The following is a 23,639-nucleotide window of genomic DNA, read 5'->3' as shown; positions in this document are numbered from 1 at the left end:
ATGCCCATGTTGTAGAGTGTAGACTGTAGACGAATAGGCTATAGGCTATCCAGAGAGCGAGGTGTCGCACAGAGAAGAGAGGTTCGACGCAGAGGGTGAGGTGTCGCAGTAGGAGTTTTAAGACTGACTGACAATTTATGAGTGGACATTAATTGCACAACCGAACCATTAAGTGTGATCATTACTACTATTCATTACATTATTACACTATTCGGGGGCGGTTCCGTGAGGGTCGATAAATATAACTTGTACATATGCTGCTGGTCGTGTTCTTTTGTTCCAGAAGTCAGTAGGTTTGTGTAAGCGCAATAAACATTATAATCCACCGGTAAACTAAGACTGTTCCTAAGATTGGCTCATTTTGCCCTGATTAGCCACCGACGAGGCAATCAACAATCATTGCGACATAGGCGTCAATCAACAACTAATTTCGTCAGAGGCTACTTGAGCATAGAGCTTATTGCGTATTAAATGAATGATTTTTTACGTCACAAAGGGGAGTCAGTATTTCTCACGACACCGGTTCGGTTTTGAAAAAAGCAGCCGATCAAGTCGGTTTAAAACTTTAATGGTTTAGTTCCAGTTCGACACCCTGGTTAGAAAGTCAACTTTTTATCGTTAGGTAATAAAATTAATGTTTTTAATATTTAGGCTACGGTAAGTTAAAACACTGGTGGAAAAAAATGTTTAGCTTATTTTTGCTGAGTACAGGTTGCTACGTCTTGTCACAATCAAACAATTATGGTGAAATAATCAAACAAAGTCCGCCGAAAGTATATTCTGTCTTGCAATCAAATAGATGCGACGAGGAGGCGAACAGTTTACTTCTTTTAGAGGCAAATTTTGTTTTTGTGAAACTGTTTGAAGTGCGACGTAGTATCGTTCAGATGCTTTAATTTAAACTTACGTTTGGTTAATTCAATGATCGTCTAAATGAAAATACTCAAGAAAAATCAAAATATTTAGTAAAACTTTTGTTAGGTCATCAAAGTCAATTTTTATGAATTTTAAAGTAAAATATTATGCAGATTTTTAGTCAATAAAATTTGTCCTAGTAATACTTGAAAAATAACAAATTAAAATTTAAAAGGCTTCAGATAGGTAAATTTATCCGGAAAATTAAACGCTCCATTTTTATAAGCTAAATTGATTGTGAAATTTATTAACTTTGCTGAGAAAAGTATTGGTGCACAAAATTGTGTTAGCGCACAATTTAGTATGCTGCAGATGTTGGGATGACGTTGCTTGCGAAACACCCGGCGTCATGTTCTGAGCATTGTGACATGGCAAAACTGTTGCTCAAAAAATTGGTGTTCAATTTCAGTGGGTCTAATGCATTTGTATTTACTAGACCCCAGCTACTCAAATTGTAACGTCATCTGGTTGTGCACTTCTAGGCTAGACTCGCTACCCAAAAAAACGCCGTAAGCCCATGTTAGGTATAGTAGCCGTCGTTGTAGCAGTGGCACCACACGTTGCACGTTTTAGACCAGGGGTGTCAAACTCAATCGCACCAGGGGATTTTGACACGTATGTTTTAAACCCTCAGAGCTTTGCCACTTTTTCCCGTTCATTGTTTGTTTGTGAGCGTATTTATTCGACCTGTCTACAACGAAACTAGCACCATACTTGTCGCTCCCCACAGCCAATGGCGAAAATCAAGTGACGCAACAAAGGGCTGGTAGCCAGACTGCGTAGTCTGGCGTAGGCTCACTCAACACTGTTTTCCATGAGCTATACAACGGCGCACTATAGATGCATAATTTTGCACTTAATGACTTAGACAAACCTTCAAAAACTCAAGTTTAAATTGATTTAAAGATTGAAAGAGTCAAACTGTGTATATTAGGCTACTTTGTAACTACACACCTAAGACCACACTTCAAGTGCGTCCAAACATTTTTCCACACCCGCACTTTTCAATTTTGGTTGTTTGGCAAGATCATACTGAAAAGGGCCATACTATGCAGTCAGGGTTAGGCCAAGTAGATTGCCTTTTTTTAAATGGCCTAGAGGCCCTAGCTTCAAGATTAATAATTTGTCTTAAACTTAAATCTGGAATTATTTACATTATACTGGTACTTGTAACCTTTGATTGAAGTAAACCTATAACCATGGATTCATCAACGTGCACGCAAAACTTTTTACCTTCACGCCAATTTATAACGAATGGAGAATTTCAAGAGGCTTCAGTTCACGCCATCGAGTGTTTGAACTACATTTTATGACAAAAGAATTGAGACTTCAATGCACTCCATGAGGTCAAAATTCTCGTGTTTGCACAAACAATTTTTCGTCGAGAACTATTGTACTTTCTAGTCTGGACTGTAGTCAGCGACATTGTTTATACTCCGCCATTTTTCAGGTTCATGTCTTAAAGTTTTCATTTGTTTGTTGCCTGGTGCTGCGAAATTCTGAAGCTTTGCACAAGATGTTGGAAGTATTCACTTTTAATTGGTGATGGGCTGGTTGCTTTTTATGCGACGTATTCTTCTAATTATGATTAAGAGACCTGAAATCTTGATTTGCCTCACGGCCTTGTTTTCTCTCGCCATCCAGTTGTGGGAGGGGTAAGTATTTGAGCAAATATTTTGTCATGACGCTCTACTCAAGAATGACTGTAAAAAGTGACTACCTACTGCCCTCTAGTGCTAATGGTGCCGTGAAAACAAGGAAAGCTGCACAACCGAAGATGTTCTTCAATTCCAGCCATCATGTCACCAACATATTCTATGGGGCTTTATCCAAACGCGACGTCATTCTTAATCTTTCCGAAATATCGTTTGTGTTATATTACGCACCGTGGGACTTAGAATCGTCAACCGCTGCAAGACATTTTTCTGATATTGCTCTTCACTTCCACCAGCAGGTGAGACATCGTGTGCTTAATGGAGCATTTTCGTGAAGTGCATCTGTGGAAATTGCAGGTTTCATTCGTTGCGATAAATTGCTGGTGGGACGGTGGCGATTGCAAAGGGAATTTCAAAGTGGAAAGTTTTCCACAAATCCGCCTCCATCATAAAATGTAAGAATCTTGTTTGTGTTGTTTCTCTGCATGAAGCAGAACCAGCATCTTTTCTCCTGTTTTCAAAAGTGCTGCTTGATGCAGGTCCAGTTCATCTAAAATCTTCCAAATTGATTTTTTTTCAGTTTGAAATTCCCTATTCACTATAAAGGGCCGCATTTGAGGAAATATTACCGAAAGTTTTTAGAAAAAGTTCTCAACCCTACAACATATCTTGGAGATAGTCAGTCTGTTGATGACTTCATAAAGGGACACCAAGTACGGATATGCTTGATTAATCAAGCATGACAACACTTCCTGCAACTTTGGCTTATTAATTCCAGGTGTCCATACTGACGTCATTTGCAGGCGCATTTTCAAAGAAAGTTTTCGTCCAATACAATCGTCTGGCTCTCAAGATGTTGGAAACAAGTAAGCTGTTCAACTCGCTATCGACTTAGAAGAGGGATTGAATCGTTTTGTAACATTCTTTTAGATTTTCAATTTCCCACTGATTTTGGATTTGTGCTGAGTCAGGAATTGTCGAGTAGATTTGAACTACGTCGCCATGAATTAAAATTGTTTGATCGAAGTCAGAGTGATTTCTATGCCTCGAAACAATTCAAGTTTTCAATGAATAGTTCACTGGATGATGTTATTCAGTGGATTTCCTTTAACAAGCAGGTATCGTGGCAAGATTTCTATGGAAATTCATGATTTCTAAAAAAAATCCGTACCGTGTTCTATCCATGTACGCAGGTTCTTCATAGGTTGATACTGACTGGGGAAAAGTGCAATAAAATTCACAAAATTTTGAAAGATGGACCAAGCTTAATTTCAACGTTTGAGGAACTTGACACAGGCTTGGTGAGTCGTGGTGGCATTTTAAGTGATAACGTTGTATCTGAGCAATATGTCTGCAGATGGAAGAAATTGCCATTCGATACAACCGGCAATGCGTTCTCAATCAGCAGTCCTGTGTCACACCCGTTCATGCAACTCACTGTAGCGTCTGCTATATAAGCAGCCTGGCTCTGAGTGGATATAATGAGAGTAGTAGTTTCAAGATGAAAAATATTCTTGTCCAAAAACTTTTCAACAAACTCGATTGGGGTCGGTGGTCAAATATTGAACTACGACCTTTGTATGACCCTAACAGGTCACGACTCAGTGTCAGTTGTGATCCAACTAATCACGATGCAGCGTGGCATAGCAGCAATCATTTATTACATCACAAACGTTTGAATTGTCTGAAGCATCAGACGAACCGAACCTTGAACTTTGTTGTGATTGACTTCGACACCGGAAGTGACCTTGCGGAGAGTTTAGGCCTGAAAAGTGCCCACCAGGTGGCTCTTGTGCAGAATGAGGAGATAATTGTTCTCCCTTCCGCAAACTTAGGTAAGATTTAAATTTGTTGCAGCGCTGCCTCATGTGTTGAAGAATTAACTTTTTAACAGAACAATCAATTTTGAATTACACGGACGGCATTTTGAGAGGAAACACTCGAGAAACTTCAAAGATTGAGCAATTTGACGATGGTTTGCAAATTCAACAGATAATTCCCCAACAATTTGATGAACTGGTCCTTCAGAGCCAGAATGTAAATTCATTTTCTTCAACTTTTGAAGAATTGTCGTTTCCTTGTATCACTTACTGTCACTAACAACACAGATTTATATTCAGGATGCACTGGTTTATTACCACGCTGATTGGTGTGGGGCATGTTCAATTTATTCTCACACTCTGCTTAATTTCAAGCAAGCCATGTGCGACGTCCAAAGCCTTACGTTTTATGACATCACTGATGATGTTAATTCTGACCTGCCCGCCGCTTTCTCCTCCCCCTTCTACCCCACCCTCGTCCTCTATCCAGGCAACAGGTGGGTTGTCCCTGTTGTGCAAAGTTTATTTAGTTTTAAAACGGGTATTTTACAGGACCGTCAACAGCGTTGTTTTTTCACGATCTACTCAAATGAACTTTTCAAATCTCATTGGATTTTTACTTCGGCACGCATCACCGAGCACAAAAGCCAGAATATTGTTAAGTGTTTGTCAGGAAAAGGGCGACGGTGGAATTTTATTGTCATATGATGTTTGCAAGATTAAAGGGGTTGAACAGAGGTTGGCTGAACTTTACTAACTACTCACAAATTCTTGTTTGTCAAGAATGAAAAGATTCTATTTTCTTCATCAATACAACATGAGCAGCGCACACTTTAATAAATTAAATTTTAAAGTTTGCGTTCGGATTGAAGTGGAACGAGGAACGCTGAAGATTGAGAGTTCCTTGCCGTGGTTACAACAAATGCTTCCAAGATGGTCCAGAGGCTGATGTAAAATATACGAAGCAGTAACTTTAATGAGTGAGATTGTGCAATTGTTTTTCCTTTGAAAACGCATCGGTGCAATAAACTGTGTTCAGCAATGTTGTGATGTTGGGTCACCAGTGCAACTTCCCTTGGTAGTTATACAGCTGCCAGTTAATGTCAGAAAAAGTTTTTGTGTTCATTTTATCGATGTACATAATCCCGTCCATGTGGTCGTATTCGTGCTGAATCACCCTTGCCGACCAACCAGATGCCAACCACTCGATGGCCTCGCCATGTTTGTCGAATCCTCGAACATGGACAGACTTAAACCTGGGAACTTGTGCGGAGTAGCTGTGTAGGCTGTGGCAGGATTCTAACTCAACGCAAACTTTATCGTCAATCACTTCCATTCGAGGATTTATAAAAATTTTTAATGGGAATGTTTCCATGGATATTTTTTCAGGTGCATTTGAGTGCAATTTCAAGTCAGTCAATTCTGCAACAAAAATTTTAAGCGGAACTCCAATTTGAGGGGCTGAGAGGCTGTACAAGCGCCGCGACCTCATCATCTTCACCAGTTCAGATATAAGATGTTGATTGGTTGGCTTTAAAATTTCATTTCTTGGGATTTCTTTGCACTTCTTTCTTAAAACCGGGTCCCCAATTTGCACAATGTGCTTGTACGGCGGCTTCTTCCGGGCAAGTAAATGTCGAACTTGTTGTACAAAACTCACTTTCCTTCCCCCGGCCATGCAGTCTGGACAGATCCAATCACAGTGTCAAAGAGCAATTTACATCTAAATTTATTCAACAACAACTTTTAATTTTAACCATTATTTTTCACACGCAGTTGCAAACAAAGTACAGTCTGTCATTAAAAAAGGATCATTTAAAACAATCACTCAAAAGACTAAAATAAATGATCAACATTTTTCAAATTGCAGCAAAACCACAAGACAGCACTTAAAATATTTGAGATTGGCCAACCATGTTAGTCATTGCAACTTCACAAAACTCAAATTGGGAGGAAGCTATTTGCCTTTGCAATCAGCTGGGAAGAGTAAAATTTATTGCCTTTACTATCAGTAAAATTTGATATGACAATTAGTCTCTATAGTTGCTGAATATTCCAAACTAATTGTTTTATAATTAATGACCTTCTTTGGGCAAAATTGACAACAGTCACTGTTTTTATTCTAATATTTTATTTTCCCCTCTTTGGCTGCAGAAACAGGATTCCACTCCCCGCATGGATGGGTTTTCCTTTTGGTGTTGTTTTCGTTAACCACACGAGCATTTCTTGCAAATTTGATCAAAGTTTTATGGGCTTTAGTTGGCTCAGTAGCTGAGTGGTTCGAACGCTGGCCTGTGGCCTTGCATTAAATGCGGCTCGTGTTCTGTATTCGATACCCAGTGGCGCCTTGCCATCTGAATACCCTTGGGCAAGACATTAACGACACTTGTCACGCTACTCAAATTGTGACGTCATCTAGTTGTGCACTGGTATACTAGGCCTAACTTTCTTTAGTTCGACGATAAAGATAAGAAGACCGTACCATGTGTTAACAGGCTTGGTTGGCTGGTTAATTATTCCCCATTACGCCAAAATAGTCAGCATGCCAATTTTTGGTTCCATAGCGATTGCAACCCAAACCACACGAGATCTCGCCCACAACGGAATCGCATCCAAACGGATTTGTATTCACAAGAAATCGCACACACAAGGAATTAAATCCAAACGGAATTGTATTCACAAGGAATTAAATCCAAAAGGAATTGTACCCGCAAGAAGTTGTATCCACACGAGATTTCACCCACAAGGAGATGCATCCAAACGGAATTGCACCCAAACGGAATTGCATCCAAACGGAATTGCACCCAAACGGAATTGTATTCACAAGGAATTAAATCCAAAAGGAATTGTACCCGCAAGAAGTTGTATCCACACGAGATTTCACCCACAAGGAGATGCATCCAAACGGAATTGCACCCAAACGGAATTGCATCCAAACGGAATTGCACCCAAACGGAATTGTATTCACAAGGAATTAAATCCAAAAGGAATTGTACCTGCAAGAAGTTGTATCCACACGGGATTGCACTCACAAGGAGATGCATCCAAACGGAATTGCACCCAAACGGATTTGTATTCACAAGAAATTGCACACACAAGTAATTAAATCCAAACGGAATTGTACCCCCACGGAATTGTATTCACAAGGAATTAAATCCAAAAGGAATTGTACCTGCAAGAAGTTGTATCCACACGGGATTGCACTCACACAGAATTGCACCCATAAGGAATTACGCTTTCACGGAATTGCATTCACAAGGAATTGCACCCAAACGGAAATGCACACGTTTGGACTGCTTTTTGGACTGCAAGAAACAAGTAGGCCTACTGTGATAAATTTTTCCTCTCGTGCCCTTTTCAGTAGTGATGCGTTGAATTCATCCACCCTGGTGATTGAAATAACTTAGTAACTACATCAAAGAGTTTGTTTTTTACATGTTTTTTCAAACGTTTATTGAAAATGTCAACTCTGCATATCAAAAATAAATTTTTGTATGAACGCACTCGTAAAGCAACAGCGAAAAAGATTTCACAATTTATATTTAGCACAAGCAGTAACAAATTTCGACGAAAAGATTTGATTTTGATAATAATTAATTATGATTATTTTAATAATGATTTTCGCAGTACACATGAAGAAGCAAGCTTATGCTTGCGAAAGCTCGTGTAGAAAAATACAAGGTTAACCCTCAGAGTGCCAAACTATATCCTGCCTTTTATTTTGTGTTTTTTGGAGGAGTTAGGCTTGTAAATGTTCGATTTCTCCATTTATCACTGTAGTTAAAAGAAAGGTGATTACACAGTTGGAGAAATGAATGCCTTGCAGAGTCATAAATACTTTGATCAAGACCAGAAAAAAATGAATTATTCCAGATCGAACAATTAATTTCCATCATGCTGTGGAAGTAGAAACCAAACTTGAAAGTAGACAAGTAAAAATGGACGGTGGCTAAGGGGCTCTAAATCTGCCCACCATGCGTGGGATACTCAGTGTCGGGTTTAGGAATAGAACTGAGCAAAGTGGGTCTTAGCCCACCACACCAAAGCATTCATTCAAACCAGCACATTTACAGGAATACGTTTTAAGCAGCGGTGAATGCAGAATAATTTTCTCAGCGGAATTATCCCGGAATTTGTTAATCCAGTCCTGAAAACTCAACCCTAACCGCAACAAAGAGATCAGGAGTAAATCGACTTCTCCGAACCATGATTTTACGGCTTTATGGCTCTGGATCCTATTTATCACTCAGCGGCCATCCTAAAACCGGCCTTTTCTAAAATCGTGGATTTCAAACTTTTTCTTGCCACAACCCTTTTTGAACAACCGAATTTGGCGATGATCAACCGATGATCCCTTCCAGAAATTTCGTAAGTGGTTACGTAACGTCATGTTTCGCCAAATGTAACAAACAAAGTCTTAATTGGACAAAGAATTATTTATTGACGTTTGTTATAATAACTTCGCTTCTTTTCTATAAAGTCGTAAAGCATTGTTTACTTTAATGCTAATTAACTTCCTAACTTGTTCTAGCCATCAGTGACTATTTATAGGTACGAAAAACACTCGGATAACTCCTGACGTTAAAACACTTTCACATCAAAAATTGTACTTCGCTAGTGCGCACCAGTCAGCTACTGTATATACCACGAGCAGCAGAATTAAAAACCATTCCGTCAATTTCCTCTCAAGCATTTCATGTATATTCATATAATCTGGGAGAGAAAAGCAAGAAAGTAAACCAACGTTAGGGGGCGGCATACAACTGCCCAGCACGAGAGACAAAGCGGCCTTTGTGTGAGCCGCCATGAATAGAAAAACGTCCATCCCCTCTCTCGCGAAAGCAGCAATTATATATTTTGACAGCCTGACCCAAATATTAACAAGCGAATAATTAAAACTACGTCAATATAGAAGGTAGTAAGCAGCATTTTGATATAAATATGTTAATATCTCACAAAATACAAAATCGAACTTTATCAAAGTTACAAGGTCTAATGACCTGTAAAATTTCAAAAAAGTTGTCAAACCTTAACTTTTTTTCTTAAAAAAAACTTTTTCAAATCAAAACCTTTTTTATCAAGATGCGTCGTCCTGGCACAGTTGGTCGAGAAAAGGCCGCAACTGTAGCCTATATAGCAACAAAGGTCAACACGCAGCAGAGGTTGTCAGGTTGTCGGTAGGCCTACTTCACAAAATTTTGTACCTTTGCAAGTCTTCTTAGTATGGAGCTTTTAAGGCATAATAAGATGACGTCACGCTGTGTATATTGTTTCATATATCGTAAAGCGGCAAATGACCTTATCAAATGTCAAAGCTCAAATGTCTTGCCACCATCTAGCGGACAATATGATGAACGCCTTGTGTAAAGCCAAAGATCACAGAAATCTTTGACCTGATTAGATTGAGACCAGGAGCCAGACACTTGGGATTGCTTTTGTTTCCACAAATTTAATCTCAACATTACAAAAACCACATTACCATTGGTAGCTTTTAAAAAACTGCATTTTCGGTGTAAAATATCGGCGGTGGCACAGTAAAGCGAGCGTGACGGTGGTCGGAAGATTCAACCCACGAACCGTTCAATCCACGAACTAACTGACGAACAGAGTATTCTTGTGGCAGTGTGGACTTGTGACCAGTGGCATTGGTGTAGTATATTGCGGCCGAGCTGTTTAGGTAACTTTTCTGTGAAGGGCACTCATAAGGAAAATTTCCCTTTAAGAACAATCCTTTTGTTTACGATTGTTTAGTGGACTTTCTGATCTATTCTGTTATGCTCGTATCAATGTAGCTTTAAATGTTTATTTTTGTAGTAGCCTAATTGTTGTCTTGAATATGGTTGTTTCGTAATAAAGCGACTGCAGATCATATTGACTAGATATTGTTACGCTTAATTATTTCGTAAAAGTACGATGGTGGCTGATATAGTATATAGTAAAATAAAACACAATTCGTAAAAATACGGTTATGCTACCTTAGCAATGGTAATTGTAGTAGCATTAGTATAACTTGCAGTATTTTTGTGATCCTTAATTTATAAACAGCTCTCGTTTCGTATTTACTGCTACAAATATTATCTGCTAGTTTTTATAGTTATTTTCTGGCAATTTTTTCCAACTTTAGACCACTGTCTTCAAAAGTTTCGCCGAAGTTACATGGTTGATCATAGTACAGTATAACTTACAGTAGCTTGTACAAACTAACCATAACGAAATAAGTAGAATTATGGCCCACAGAGTCCCTTTCTCTGCTATAGGAAAGGTTTGTCATAATAAGGGGATATTATAGCGTACAGATCAAATATAGTGTAGACCAGTGGTTCTTGACCTTTTTTCACACAGCGCCCCTTTTCAGAGGTTTCCATAGTCCGCTGCCCACCATAATGAAAGGGCTGTGTTAAAAATGACGAGTGTTTAGTGAAAAGACCGGCTTAATCACCAATCCGGTTGCCTTGTATTTGGGAGAAGCGGTATTATTTAATATATTAATAAGAGTAATAATAACAATAACAGAAATAGTAAGAGAATGGTTGATATAAAAAAATACACATTAAAAAAGCAGGAAAATGTATTTAATGACTACCTTGGGCCTGGTGAGAACTTGCCAACTTAAGTATATCTGGTTCAATATTTGATAAAAAGAGCCTCAGATCACCCTTTTTACTTATTTGCAATCTATTTCTCTGCTTAGTTAAGAGTTGCAAGACCGAACTGAATCCCTTCTCTGTAGACTGAACTGAGCTAAAGCTTACTGTCTTAGCAATGAAATTGCGTTGACTTGCAATTAACTAACTCTTCGGATTCTATGTCTACTGTTACGTCATAAACGAAATGCTGGCCTAAATAAAGAAAAGCAAAAGAGAGAAACGTTCATAAACTGTACTCTTGGTAGCCTTTGCAATTTTTTTGGAATTTTACGATTCGACTAGAAGAGCCACAAAAAACATGCCGGTGAGCCGCAGTTTGACCACCACTGGCCTATACAAAGCAAGAGTATACATTGATCTTGATCTAGCAGAACTACTAAAGCAAATTTGCAGTGAGGTAAATATCGTTACACCTTCTGAATATAACGCCCCCTATAGCGCCCCCTGAGTATTTCCGCCCCTCTAAAAATCAAAAGCGCCCCCTAGGTGGCGGTAGCGCCCAGGTTAAGAACCACTGGTGTAGACTGTAGAGTTTTTTATTTTCAGAAATCTGCTTTGCGAATCATTGCGTTGCGTGCCGATGACTTCATATTTTCCGTTTTAATTCGTAACATAATTGTCGTGCCTGTCTATCCTGCGTGTAATCTTATTCACAGTTGTTCAATGCATTAAGTCCACTATAAGATAAGCGCTTCAACATGGACGTCTTTATGCTGTTGCTGTGCCAATGTTTTGTCTAAATGTATTTGTTCAAAGAAACTTCAATATAATCGGTATATAGCCTACAGTTTTCATTCCAATGCAACCATTGTTGAAATCAATTTGAAGAAGTTCAATGTTAAGATAGTCAACTTTGTTGTCATCTTCATAAATAAGACAATAAGCCATCAAGGTGAACAATTAAATTTGAGGGTGAGAAAAGCAGACAACGATCTTATGAGACTCATATATCATCACCCGCAATAAATATTTCAACAAGTAATTATTGTAGTGGAGTGGGTGGTCTCAAGTTCAAGTGCCATATACCCACTTTCCGTTACAAACTAAACTTTATACAAGTAGAGCAATGACATAGAAATCTTATTTCAAAGGGCATATTCTCTGGCATCAAAACTAAAATTTATCTATCTTCACAATTTTGCTTATTGCAAACCTGATGTTTATAACAATCCAATCACTGATGCACGCTTTACCATTGCGTTGGTAACTGCAGCTGTAAAGTGAAGTGACAAAATTTGTGACATTTAATCACGTTTCAATACTTGCGATTGTTACGACACATTAGGTCTTGTGACAGTTACGAACTTACGTCACGAGTCATGAGTAAGACGATTATTTTTTGACTTGTCAAAAAAAGTGAAAGATTTGTCAAATTTACAGCGTTAGGTCAAAAATTGTCAAAATTGTTTAAAAAGTCACGCAGGATAGGCAGGCACGACATTTATGCCACGACTTAAAACGGAAAACATGAAGTCATCGGCACGCAATGCCATGATTTGCTAAGCCGATGTTCGAAAACAAGAATTCTACACTGCATTCGATCTGTGCGCTATAATATCCGCTTATTATGACGAGTTAATCAGCTTCTAGCCAACATACAACAACCTTTTGCTCATTGACCCGTGAAATGTAAACAACGGTTTAGAGCGGGCAGGAGTCAGAAGTTAGGAGGCCTACGTTGATCGAAGTGAGTTTAAAAATTAGCATTTGTCAGAGAATAGCCTAGGTGTGTATACGTCGCATCTGGCGCAGAAGTGTATAGCCAAATGGGCATCCAGGCAGGATAGCGACTGTCAAAACAGCGACTGTCATAATGGCGACTTCATAATAGCGACGTTATCAAGTGAGCGACATTCCAAACAGCGATTGTCTGTCCGATAGTGTCTGTAGCGATTTGAGAAGGAAGATTTGTGTTGGATGTTTTGAAATCAATTGAATATTTTCACCGGCTCTGATAATTTTAGTTTGATTAATCACTTCCTCAACTACTTCCTGACGTTATGCGTCTCTGAATCAGTTGTTGCCAATCAAGGCATTTTTACGAGTAGGCCTACATTTTGTCTTCATCTCAGCAGTTTAGATTTTCAAGTTTGCGTAATGAAATTTGATTTATCGATCCGTAGCTAATATTTTTCTCATTGTGTTGGATAAAAATGAAACCAAGTATTTTGTAGATAAATTAAAACAAGTTGTTTTCCTAAAGAAATTTTAATTTTTTGCATTGGCAATGTTAATCCTGTTGGACTAATACTTCTTGTTTTAGTTTAAAGCGAGCATGTAGGACTTAACACACAATAACGCATTATTGCTACCAATAAGAAGATGATTTTCTTGAAACTTTCTTTAGTTTCTTTGCTCTGTTTTGTGCAATCTCACGCTTCAAGTCAAAGTGGGTGAAAAGTTCTGCGATGGTTTCAACAAAAATTAAAGTTTCATTTAAGCTCGAATGTTTTTCGCAAACTCATTGAATCTTCATGTATTTCCGATTTCAGCCAATGGCAATTTCTCATTTGCCTCGTACTTTCAAGAGGATATGGTTCTTCAAATGAAGCCACACCGAGCTCAATTGTGGGGGTATGGCACAGTAGGGGCTGTTGTTAATGTTTCTTTGAATCAAGATGTTTACTCAACGAGGGTCAAAGCAGGCCAAGATGGACGAGGGGTGTGGTTGGTGGTTCTTCGACCACACGATGCGGGTGGACCGGTCACGTTTCAAGCGGTGCAGGACAACCACGGTCTGCTCAGCTGGATACTTCTTAAAAATGTTTTGTTTGGCGACATTTGGATTTGCGGTGGACAGAGCAACATGCGGTTCACCATGTCAATGGTAAGCATAAACATCTTATTGTATACCTGCGTGTGTGTTTGACTCTGATTATTTAAAGCAGTAAAATCTATTGACTGGTTAATCAGTGACAGACACTCAGCGGTCTCTGACGGTTCATTAAACGAGAATTTCAACGTTAATTGCAATGCCATAAAAATCATCTAACAAGAATGTTTTGAAAAGGTCACAAACGCGACAAAAGAAATAGCAGCGGCATCAAACTACACCGACATCAGAGTCATGACTCCAGCGAAGGTTGAGTCGGACTCTCCGTTGTATGACTTGAAGTCGATCGAAGAGGGTTGGTCTATTCCCTCACAAGGTCTGTTATGTGGTGACTCTATTTGTTTAAAGCAGTGGTTCCCAAACTATGGTACGCGTACCACTAGTGGTACGCAAAGGTCTTCCAGGTGGTACGCGAGCAACTTATCAAGTTCACACTAAACAATCGCAAATCATCTTTTATTGCCGTCGGCAATATTTTAATTCACAGAAATTTAGTAGAGCATGAGCAAATTTCATGCTACATTCCCTACTGAATACTAATTCCTTAGGGTATTGACGCATTAGATTGTAAAACAGGGTTTCTTTGTGTTGAAATGGACTGTCATTTATTACTACGTAATAAATCCTTGAAGTCAGTTTTTGTAATACGTTAGTTGTGCTGTAGCACTGTAGCGAGGTCGGTAAAAGTTCGACTAATTTTGTTTAATATTCACGAGCCTTTAGTAACATGTCAAAACGAAAGTATAGCCCGGGTTATATGAAGTACGGGTTCATAGCTATCGAACATGGAGGAGAGTCTCTGCCGCAGTGTGTAGTATGCATGAAGACTCTTGCTAATGCAGCAATGAAACCCAGCCTGCTCAAACGGCATCTGGAGACAAATCGTGCTAACAAGAAGGAGCGAGATGCCAGTTACTTTCAGTGACTTGGCGAGAACGTGAAGGGACAACGTCTGGACAAAAGGGGCACTATTTACCATTTATTTACCAGAGGAAAAGGGGCATTGTCAAAGCGTTGTACGAAGTCTTCCTCCTGGTGGCTAAAAACCTGAAGGCGCATACAATTGCAGGGTCTCTCATAATTTAAGGCGGCGAAGATTTTGGTTAGACAAGTGATCGTAGAGGAAGCGGCTGCAAATCTGGATATTGGTCCCCTATCCCCTGTGATATGTAGATATTGATATTCTGTGATATATAGCTGGATATTGTAACAACACTGTGAAGAATCGAATAGAGGAGATGTCAGTCGATATTGCCGACCAAGTAATTGCAGGAGTTAGCCTCAAAGCTTGGGTTTTCAATTCAACTGGACAAGTCAACTGACGTAACCAAATGCTGTCAGTTACTTGTGTATGTTCGCTTTACGCAAGATAATTCTGTCAAGACGGAGCTACTTATGAGCCAGGATCTTCCCAGTATAACAAGAGGAAAGGATATTTTCATTGTTGTTAACGATTTTTTCAAACTTAATGAATTGGACTGGGGAAAGTTGGTTGGATGCACAACAGACGGGGCTCCGTCTATGCTTGGCCAAAAATCGGGGTTTACGGTCAATATGAAAGCTGTGTCTCCCCACACCACCATTGTGCTTCATTTATACATTTGCCCTTTGTGCTAAAGTGCTCCCTCCAAATATAAATCTTGTTAAATCGTCAGCCCTGAATACTCGGTTGTTCAAGCGGCTCTGTGACAATTTAAGCTCCGTCCACACTTGTCTTCTCTACTATATGGAAGTGGGCTGGCTCTCCCGAGGTGATGCAACAAGGCGTCTGTTCGAGCTGCGTGAAGAACTGCTTCAATTTTGCAAGGAGAAGAATCACGATTTTCAAACAGACTTGGAGAGTAAAGAATCTATTTTGAGGTTGGCCTACTTAGCAGCCATTTTTGAAATCCTAAACAATTTCAACCTGTGGTTGCAAGGGCCCAACCAAACTGTAACAGAATTTATCTCAAACCTTGGAGCGTTTGTTCGGAAGCTGGACCTCTGGATTAAGAATGTTGAGAATAATAGCTACGGAATGTTCAAAGTCATGGATGCCCTGGAGAACAAACCCAATGATGAAATTTCCAAAGAAATTGTCTGTCATCTTTCACAACTCAAGACTGAATTGATGCATTACTTCCCGGACTTTGCTGTGCTTACTCCACGAACCCGTTCTTCGTTGAACCAGCCGATGTGCCTGATGTTGATCCAGTGGGAACCGGGGAACAAGAGGAGCTAATAGACATTCAAGCTGATGAGACAGGAATGTTGTCCTTTAAACTTCTGGCTCCAGTCATGCTGTTCCCCACTTATTAATTTTCCCGTCTACGTGGGAATGCGAACAGGGGTTCTCTGTTATGGTGACTATCAAATCGAAGAAACGGAACCGTCTTGTTGCGCCTGGACATGACTTTCGTTGCGCTGTCAGCAGTTATTCCTCGCATCGACCAACTGGTTGAGAAAAAACAACTTCATCCATCACATTAAAATTGTGTTTTTGTTAATTTCATTTTCAGGGTTTAAGTATCCCATTCAATGATATTCATTAAATGTTTTGCCCATCATTTTTTATTTGTGAATTCTGGAGTTTTGTCAGACCACCTACATCAGTGGTTCCCAAACTATGGTACGCGTACCACTAGTGGTACACGAAGGTCTTCCAGTTGGTACGCGAGCAACTTATCAAATTCACACTAAACGATCACAAAAGATCTTTTATTGTCTTGGGCATTAATTTAATTCACATAAATTAGGTAGAGCGTAAAATTTCGTCGTTTATTACTACATAACAAATCCTTGAAGTTAGTTTTTGTAATACTTTAGTTATGCTGTAGCACTGTAGCGAGGGCGGTAAAAGTTCGACTAATTTTTGTTTAATATTCACGAGCCTTTAGTAAACATTTTGCTTATCATTTTTTATTTGTGAATTCTGGAGTTTTGTCGGACCACCTACAATGTAGGTGGTACGCGAACGCTACATGAACCACAAAAATGGTACGCGAGTAGATAAAGTTTGGGAACCACTGACCTACATGAACCAAAAAATGGTACGTGAGTAGATAAAGTTTGGGAACCACTGACCTACATGAACCAAAAAATGGTACGCGAGTAGATAAAGTTTGGGAACCACTGACCTACATGAACCAAAAAATGGTACGCGAGTAGATAAAGTTTGGGAACCACTGACCTACATGAACCAAAAAATGGTACGTGAGTAGATAAAGTTTGGGAACACTGGTTTAAAGTGAGCAACAATGCATAGAGTGGATGCAGTTTGTCAAATTTATCAACTTTGCAGACTCCCTGGGAGCAAAAGCTTGGAGCTATTTCTCGGCAGTTTGTTGGCTCTATGGTCGTTATATTTATGACGAAATAAAGGTCCCGATTGGGTTAATATCACCCAACTGGGGGGGCACCCCAGTGGAAACGTGGTCATCACATCGTGCGCTTTCCAAGTGCGGTTTGCAAGATCGATCCACGAGGTTAGATGCAGCTGAATAAAATGGTTGTGTTGTTAAAAACTATTTGCTTAAACTATCAGCATCAGGACCCAACTGATGTGAACATATCACAACTTTTTTTTCAGCTTCCGGTTCAATAATAAAGTTCCTACCAGCAACAGTGTTCTTTGGAATGCTATGATTCATCCTCTACTTAACATGACTGTGAAAGGGGCGATATGGTACCAAGGTAACATCATGAACCTTGTTTAATTGTCGGGTATTGTACAAGCTGTGAAGATGGAGTCACTTTGTCTTGGCAGGGGAGGCGAACACGTACTACCACAAGGATGTCTACTCATGCTCCTTCCCGGCCATGATTGAAGATTGGAGAAAGTCATGGCACCAGGGGACCATGGGGCACTCTGACCCCCAATTTCCTTTCGGATTCGTACAGGTCTGCACATTTATACGCAAATTATAGCACCGCTGTTACATCTCATTCAATCTATAGGATTAGTTGGTTTCATTTTTCATCGCGCTGCACTGCATAGAAAAACAGTTTATGCATAAGCAGCTTAATTATGACATCACAGAGTATGTCTCATTGTCTCTATTTCCAGCTGGCAAACAATAAAAGCTTCGACGATGGCTCATTTCCTGTCATTAGGTGGCACCAGACAGCAGATTATGGCTACGTCCCTAACCCTAAGATGCCGAACACCTTCATGGCCGTGGCGATGGACCTGCCTGACAGGGATTCGCCATACGGGGCCGTCCACCCCCGTGACAAGCAGGATGTGGCTCGAAGGTTGTCATACGGGGGCCTCAACATCACGTACAAGCGCCCCATCGACCCACAAGGACCCATTCCAAGCAGTGGGGTTCGAAGTACAGATGGTCGTGTGGAGCTGACATACCCCAACCATCAACATCTCATTGTCTCCGAGCAGGGGAATTTTCAGGCAAGTGACATTGATCTTATACGGCAGCCCAGGAACCAAACTGGGGCGCAAGGTTGTAGAGTTGGAAATATTCAATCAACAACAAAATCGCTCAAACCCCTTCATCATTATAAATATTATTCCTAATTTCTTATGACGTAATAATGAATCTTATCATAGTTTTATGACAAAGGGAGATTACGTCATAATGCCAGCTTCGGTAATCAGAAAACTTGGTGTAATAGATTCAACTATCTATTTACCAACAGCACAATAGGGTAGCTGATGGGCCAACGGTCTAAACACAGCAGTGGTTGCCACGCTAAACCATGTGATGCAGCTCAAATTTGAGCACTGATTGTTGCCATTAGCCTACGCCAGGGATGTCCAACCTTTTATTATAGTGGGCCGCATTGTCACTTGAAATAATTGAATGGGCCGCAAAACCTATTAAATTTCAAGAAAAATGGGTACATAAAGTACATACTTTTGGAGTGAAAATGACTAACGGGCCGCACAAAAATCTCAGGTGGGCCGCACTGCGGCCCGCGGGCCGCAGGTTGGACATCCCTGGCCTACGCAGTTCCAAGCAGCGTTCCTTAAGAAAAGTTTACACTGAGCAAATGTTTGTTTATTGGGCTGAACTTTTAAGGTTGAGTTAGCAGAGTATAAATGAGTCATTAGAATAAGGATAAAATCGAGTCGAAATATGAACAAAGTACACATTTAATTCAAATATCTTCCTTTGTTTTCGTGCTTTTTCAGGTTTATTGCTAAATATTGACAGGTAGCTGATCAATTAATATAGCTGATTCCGATTCTTATTGATTATGGGAAAGAAATTGCACAACCGTGAAGACACGACACCCAGTGAAGCGTTTCAAGTGATAAAAGGTCCGTGCCCTGTCCCCCTATCTCCTTATGCCCCTGTCTCCCTATGCCCCTGTCCCCTTATCTCCCTATGTTCTGTCAAAAAATGTTGAAGGTTTTGTTAAAGTGCGCAGGATGAGATTTCACCGCCCTAATGACCTGGTGGTGACGTAGTTTCGCATCTTTGAGGGAATTTAGGAACAAACCCTGACAACCGACCCTTCTGCTGGGTTGCTGCGTTGTGCCATAATCTGGCAAATGGATTTCTAGCGCATGCTCTTGGCAGCTAGAACTGATTTGTCGTCCCCACTGCGCTAATGACCAATAATTAACATAGAAGAGCAGAGAAACGTCATAGAAGGCCGCTATACCTCGTCGACGGGATCTGATTAGAAGAGTTGTTTGGAGCGGTTTTCTTTAAAAATTTACCTTCACACAAATCTCAGCCTTATCCTTATTTTTAAAGGTCTGCTGCAATTTTTCCAAGTGCGACCACCTGAAAGCTTCACCAGATCCTGATTGGCTGTGGGCACCTATTACGTCACACACCCATCGGAGCGTGACGCTCAATGCAAAGGTTTGCGTCGAGAAGGGAGGTTACGCTTCAGTGGTTCGATACGCATGGTCGCTCACGCCATGCAAGTTCAAGCAGTGCTCTGTATACAACCACATCGGCTTACCAGCGCCACCTTACGTAATTACGCTCGGAGATATTTAAACCAATGACGTCGTATATATCAATGTACAAACAACAATTTTCCTTTCTTACGCACTCGCTTATTCCATTGTGAATTAATAAACTGAATTTTTTTACATTGCACTTAATTATCACAAGACTTAATTATTATAATTGTACATGACGTAATAATCGCCATTGAATCGTTTGCGTCCAATAAAATCCGACATTGAATTCCCTCCCATTTTGCCGTGTCATGGGTCGGCATTGCTCCCTGTCTATGACGTCATCTTGGTCAAAACAAGCGATTTTCGGAAATTTCATGAGGTCGGACGACTACGGAATTTTTATTATTATGACGTCATACTTATAATTGTTGACGATATTTGCCTCCAGGCGATAAGAACGAATTATAAATGAGCTCGGTTGCGGCCAAACTAAACCAGGCTTAGCTGAGGTCTGTTGCGCGTTAGAGATATTTGCAGCTTTGATATTCCAGGATCGTCAGAGGTAGATTTTTGCAGCCAATGGAATGAAACGTAAGTTTGGGATTGGTCACGTGACGAAGTCATCACTTTCTTCAAAGTTTTCATCTGTTTAAACTTTAGGAAATGCGATGACGTCGCTTCCGTTTGTTTACTTTTAACGAGTTTGTTTAATCGCAAAGTTGTCCGCCATGTTCTCTCCGATATAGCTCACAAGATAAAAAGATCAGACTCCTCCCATAATTATGAAGTCACAGAACGGTTTTATTGAAAAATCTGTCTATAGTTGATTTGCAAGGTCGCGATAAAATGCAAACAAACACAATACAAGTTAATTAGAAGTTAGAAGTTCTTAACAACAACGTGTGATCTGAAGGAAACGAAAATAATGTTGAATAAAAATTGGAACAATCGACGTCGTCGATGTGCTTGAGGCTGTTGTTTGAATTTGTAGAGAGGTAACATTATTTACCAGGTTACCGAGTATTATTTACCAGGGTACCGAGTAGTATTTACCAGGGTACCAAGTATTATTTACCAGGGTACCGAGTAGTATTTACCAGGGTACCGAGTATTATTTACCGAGCAATAAGTATCTGCTTGGTTGCGATTGGTTGGTTTTAAGCGTAGGATGCCGCTTTTTACCAAAATTTTTAAAATACAATACAACGAATTTTGTTAGTTATCGAAAAGCGCGGTAGTCCACTAGAAGGTCCACTAGAGGTCCTCATACAGGGAGAGAGCTTTGACATGGGGCTTTCCCCTCCTAAAATGTTGAGGTCCGCTACAACGCTTGTTTGAAACTGAGTTTCACGCTGATATCGTTCCAGACTTTTGACTACAGTTGTTACGTCATAAGGCTACTAAAATGAAGGCAATTGTTGTTTTTGTTTGTCTTTTGTTGACGTCATCGGACGCGCGACTCCAGGCGTCGCTGAGCATTCTTCCCGACCTCGCCTTCTTCTTCCGTGGGGACAATAGCTCGCTTTATGACGTCAAAGGAGATAATTTTACAAAGATCGCTGATATTCCCGCCAGGTTTTATTTCGAAGGTATACGATTTATTGCTTGTTACGTAAGCCATTACGTCAGAGCCGCATACATACGTCATTTTCTATTTACAGGAATTCCCGATGAGATCACTGGCGCCACCAATTTGTTGTCTGATGACGGTCTTGACGTCATCACGATGTTATTCCAGAATGAGACCCTGTATTTGGTTGGCAATAACGTTACAGTGACAAATTTTGAGTTGAAAGATTTGTTTCCTGGCTTAAGTAGAACTGTCGACGCCGCATACCCAGTGTAAGTAGAGGCCTCGGGTTCGATTCTCGGCGCGGTCTCACAATACTGGATTCCAACTTTAACTGTTGCAGGGTGGTTGGAAACAGAACTGTTGTGGGAACCAACTTTATCTACAAGAACTTCATCTTTAAATGTGCCGAGATAGGCAAGCGATGCACCAAGCAGACACTGCGCAGTTTCACGCGATTCCCGCGCGAATTTTTGCGCGATGGACGACGAATTAAAGCTGCCTTTGCTCTCCCGGACGGCGGAGCGGTTTTGTTCAAAGAAAACTATCACGTCATGTGAGTTGTCGGTGTGATGTAATAATAAAGCGCACCGCCTTTCTCATTTTGTTTCTATTTTCAGCCTCAAGGACGACCAAGTTCAAGTGCAAAGAAGAAATGATGACGTGTTTGGCGGCATAAACTGATGGCGTCAAGACAAGTTTCAACACTCCAGGAGCTAGAACATTACAACAACAAAAATCCATATTATATGTAGAGCATTATTACGTAATTCACCATTATTATTACGTAAAGCAGATGAAATAAACAATGATAATGTTTTACACTTTTTGCAATGACGTCACAGTGTCAAGCCAAAGTAGTAGATCAAAAAGTTCATCGAAAAATAAATGGATTTAAAGCTGTTTCATTTTTCTTAAATTCAGACGAACGTTCTCTGAATACAACAATCGAGCTTTTGTGACGTCACAAAAGTTTATTGTTGTTGAAGTCATGTGACGGGGGTGGAGACGTGAAGGTTATCGCGCCGATGATCCAGAACGAGCGCGATTGACTGAAGGACGCGACTTTTACGCCGCACCCTCAGATTAGATTTGGACCAGGCAGTTCGTTTATTAATACGCGGAGTCAGGCCAGTCTGACTCGGTGCAATTGAATAGTCACTCAGAGTCAGGCTTCATTGAGTTAATATTCGTAACAGGTCGATTATAAGATCATAAAGTTTCCATTATGGCGTCAAGTTGTGGAGCTTTCCATGAAGAAGCGCTTCGACGTCAGAGGGTAATTGACAAGAAGAGAGCCGCCATCCATCGACTCAACATTGTCAAGGTATATGTCATACTAGTCAATAATGACGTAACAAACCATTCGCGAATAATTAGAACGACTGATAAGTGTAATTGGGAGTTATGTGTCGCGTTTCAAGGAATGAACTTTGACCCCAATATAGTAGGAAAGTCTCAAAAGAAAAATTTCCAAAAGGTTTAAAATAAACTTCCAACCAAGAGTTTCCAAAAAGAAAATTGACAACAAATTTGATTAAAGAACAAAAGTCCCATATTAGCTTCATCGAAGGGATAAGACCAGCTTATATTGTGGAGTTATTTTGAACTTATTCGGGTCATGATGTCATCTTCCGCTTGTGACTTAATAAATGAGCTTATGACGTAGGAGGAGGAAGAAAGGAACGCGATTGAAAAAGCGCGACTGGATGCGGAGATGAAACAGAAACGTCACAATGACAAGATGAAAGAGCTCCAAAAACATCTTAGTGCTGTTAAAAGCGACGGTAAAAGGTATGAGAACTGTGGTCATTACTTAATCTCATGTGGTAAGAGACATTTTTTGATTATTCAGGAAAAGTGGAAATAGAAAATGACCAGAATTCCCGCATGTGCCACAATTTTGCGCATTTTCATGAAATAAAATACTTTTTTGACTTGAGTTTCCTGTCGTAGAGGACCGGCCGAGATCCCGGGAAGTGTGATGACTAACATCCGGAGGAAGGAGAAAGCTCTGAGAAACAGCAACCTCTTGATTGGTCATCCCAGGGCGCTGTGGGATGCCCGATAGTGACGTAATAAAAATGACGCGTGGTTGACGAAGCATGCAATGATCAAACAATTACAATTTCGCAAATTAAGGTGAAATCTTCTGCTTTACGAGAGGAGGAATTTAACCGATCGCTTAAGGCGAGACGTCGTAAGGGTGCGAGCTTAAGGCGGCTCGGAAGACGCAAACAGGCTCGCAAGCGTCAGGACAGGGGCCCCGTCATGACTGTAAAAGTTCCGTGTTCTGCTCGACTAGTGCTGCATGACGTTGCCAGCATCTACTGCTGCCG

General features: G+C 40.2%; 5 protein-coding genes and 1 pseudogene across 6 annotated transcripts; 5 read left to right on the top strand and 1 right to left on the bottom strand.

The window, feature by feature from the left end:
* The first annotated feature begins 2,427 nt into the window (after positions 1-2,427).
* LOC143451794 (thioredoxin domain-containing protein 11-like) lies at positions 2,428-5,433 on the top strand. Of its 2 annotated transcripts, XM_076952530.1 has the most exons (12): positions 2,428-2,570; positions 2,650-2,869; positions 2,928-3,025; positions 3,151-3,283; positions 3,349-3,436; positions 3,501-3,688; positions 3,764-3,871; positions 3,928-4,405; positions 4,465-4,607; positions 4,691-4,887; positions 4,943-5,128; positions 5,245-5,433. In XM_076952530.1, the coding sequence occupies exons 1-12, from the start codon at positions 2,461-2,463 to the stop codon at positions 5,258-5,260; spliced, it is 1,965 nt and encodes a 654-aa protein (XP_076808645.1). In that variant the 5' UTR covers positions 2,428-2,460; the 3' UTR covers positions 5,261-5,433. The 2 variants fall into 2 exon arrangements, with proteins under 2 accessions (XP_076808645.1, XP_076808644.1); XM_076952529.1 differs by having other exon boundaries at positions 4,943-5,433.
* Positions 5,434-5,447: 14 nt separating this feature from the next.
* LOC143451795 (peptide deformylase, mitochondrial-like) lies at positions 5,448-6,902 on the bottom strand. Its single transcript, XM_076952531.1, has one exon. The coding sequence runs from the start codon at positions 6,066-6,068 to the stop codon at positions 5,448-5,450; it is 621 nt and encodes a 206-aa protein (XP_076808646.1). The 5' UTR covers positions 6,069-6,902.
* Positions 6,903-13,270: 6,368 nt separating this feature from the next.
* Positions 13,271-20,016, top strand: LOC143451789 (sialate O-acetylesterase-like). The gene is made up of 8 exons (XM_076952524.1): positions 13,271-13,426; positions 13,530-13,864; positions 14,048-14,186; positions 17,151-17,334; positions 17,439-17,542; positions 17,616-17,749; positions 17,916-18,257; positions 19,573-20,016. The coding sequence occupies exons 1-8, from the start codon at positions 13,360-13,362 to the stop codon at positions 19,822-19,824; spliced, it is 1,557 nt and encodes a 518-aa protein (XP_076808639.1). The 5' UTR covers positions 13,271-13,359; the 3' UTR covers positions 19,825-20,016.
* On the top strand, positions 14,194-15,633 carry LOC143451793 (zinc finger BED domain-containing protein 5-like; annotated as a pseudogene).
* Positions 20,017-21,063: 1,047 nt separating the features above from the next.
* Positions 21,064-22,122, top strand: LOC143451790 (uncharacterized). The gene is made up of 4 exons (XM_076952525.1): positions 21,064-21,319; positions 21,392-21,572; positions 21,644-21,856; positions 21,921-22,122. The coding sequence occupies exons 1-4, from the start codon at positions 21,136-21,138 to the stop codon at positions 21,982-21,984; spliced, it is 642 nt and encodes a 213-aa protein (XP_076808640.1). The 5' UTR covers positions 21,064-21,135; the 3' UTR covers positions 21,985-22,122.
* A 158-nt stretch (positions 22,123-22,280) lies between these two features.
* On the top strand, positions 22,281-23,562 carry LOC143451792 (uncharacterized). Its single transcript, XM_076952528.1, has 4 exons — positions 22,281-22,404; positions 22,500-22,627; positions 22,970-23,094; positions 23,257-23,562. The coding sequence occupies exons 2-4, from the start codon at positions 22,529-22,531 to the stop codon at positions 23,369-23,371; spliced, it is 339 nt and encodes a 112-aa protein (XP_076808643.1). The 5' UTR covers positions 22,281-22,404; positions 22,500-22,528; the 3' UTR covers positions 23,372-23,562.
* Positions 23,563-23,639: the final 77 nt, after the last annotated feature.

The sequence above is a fragment of the Clavelina lepadiformis genome, chromosome 4, assembly GCF_947623445.1.
Source record: "Clavelina lepadiformis chromosome 4, kaClaLepa1.1, whole genome shotgun sequence".
NCBI lineage: Eukaryota > Metazoa > Chordata > Ascidiacea > Aplousobranchia > Clavelinidae > Clavelina > Clavelina lepadiformis.
Note: the sequence above shows the minus strand (reverse complement) of the source record. Positions and strands in the feature narration are given on the sequence as shown.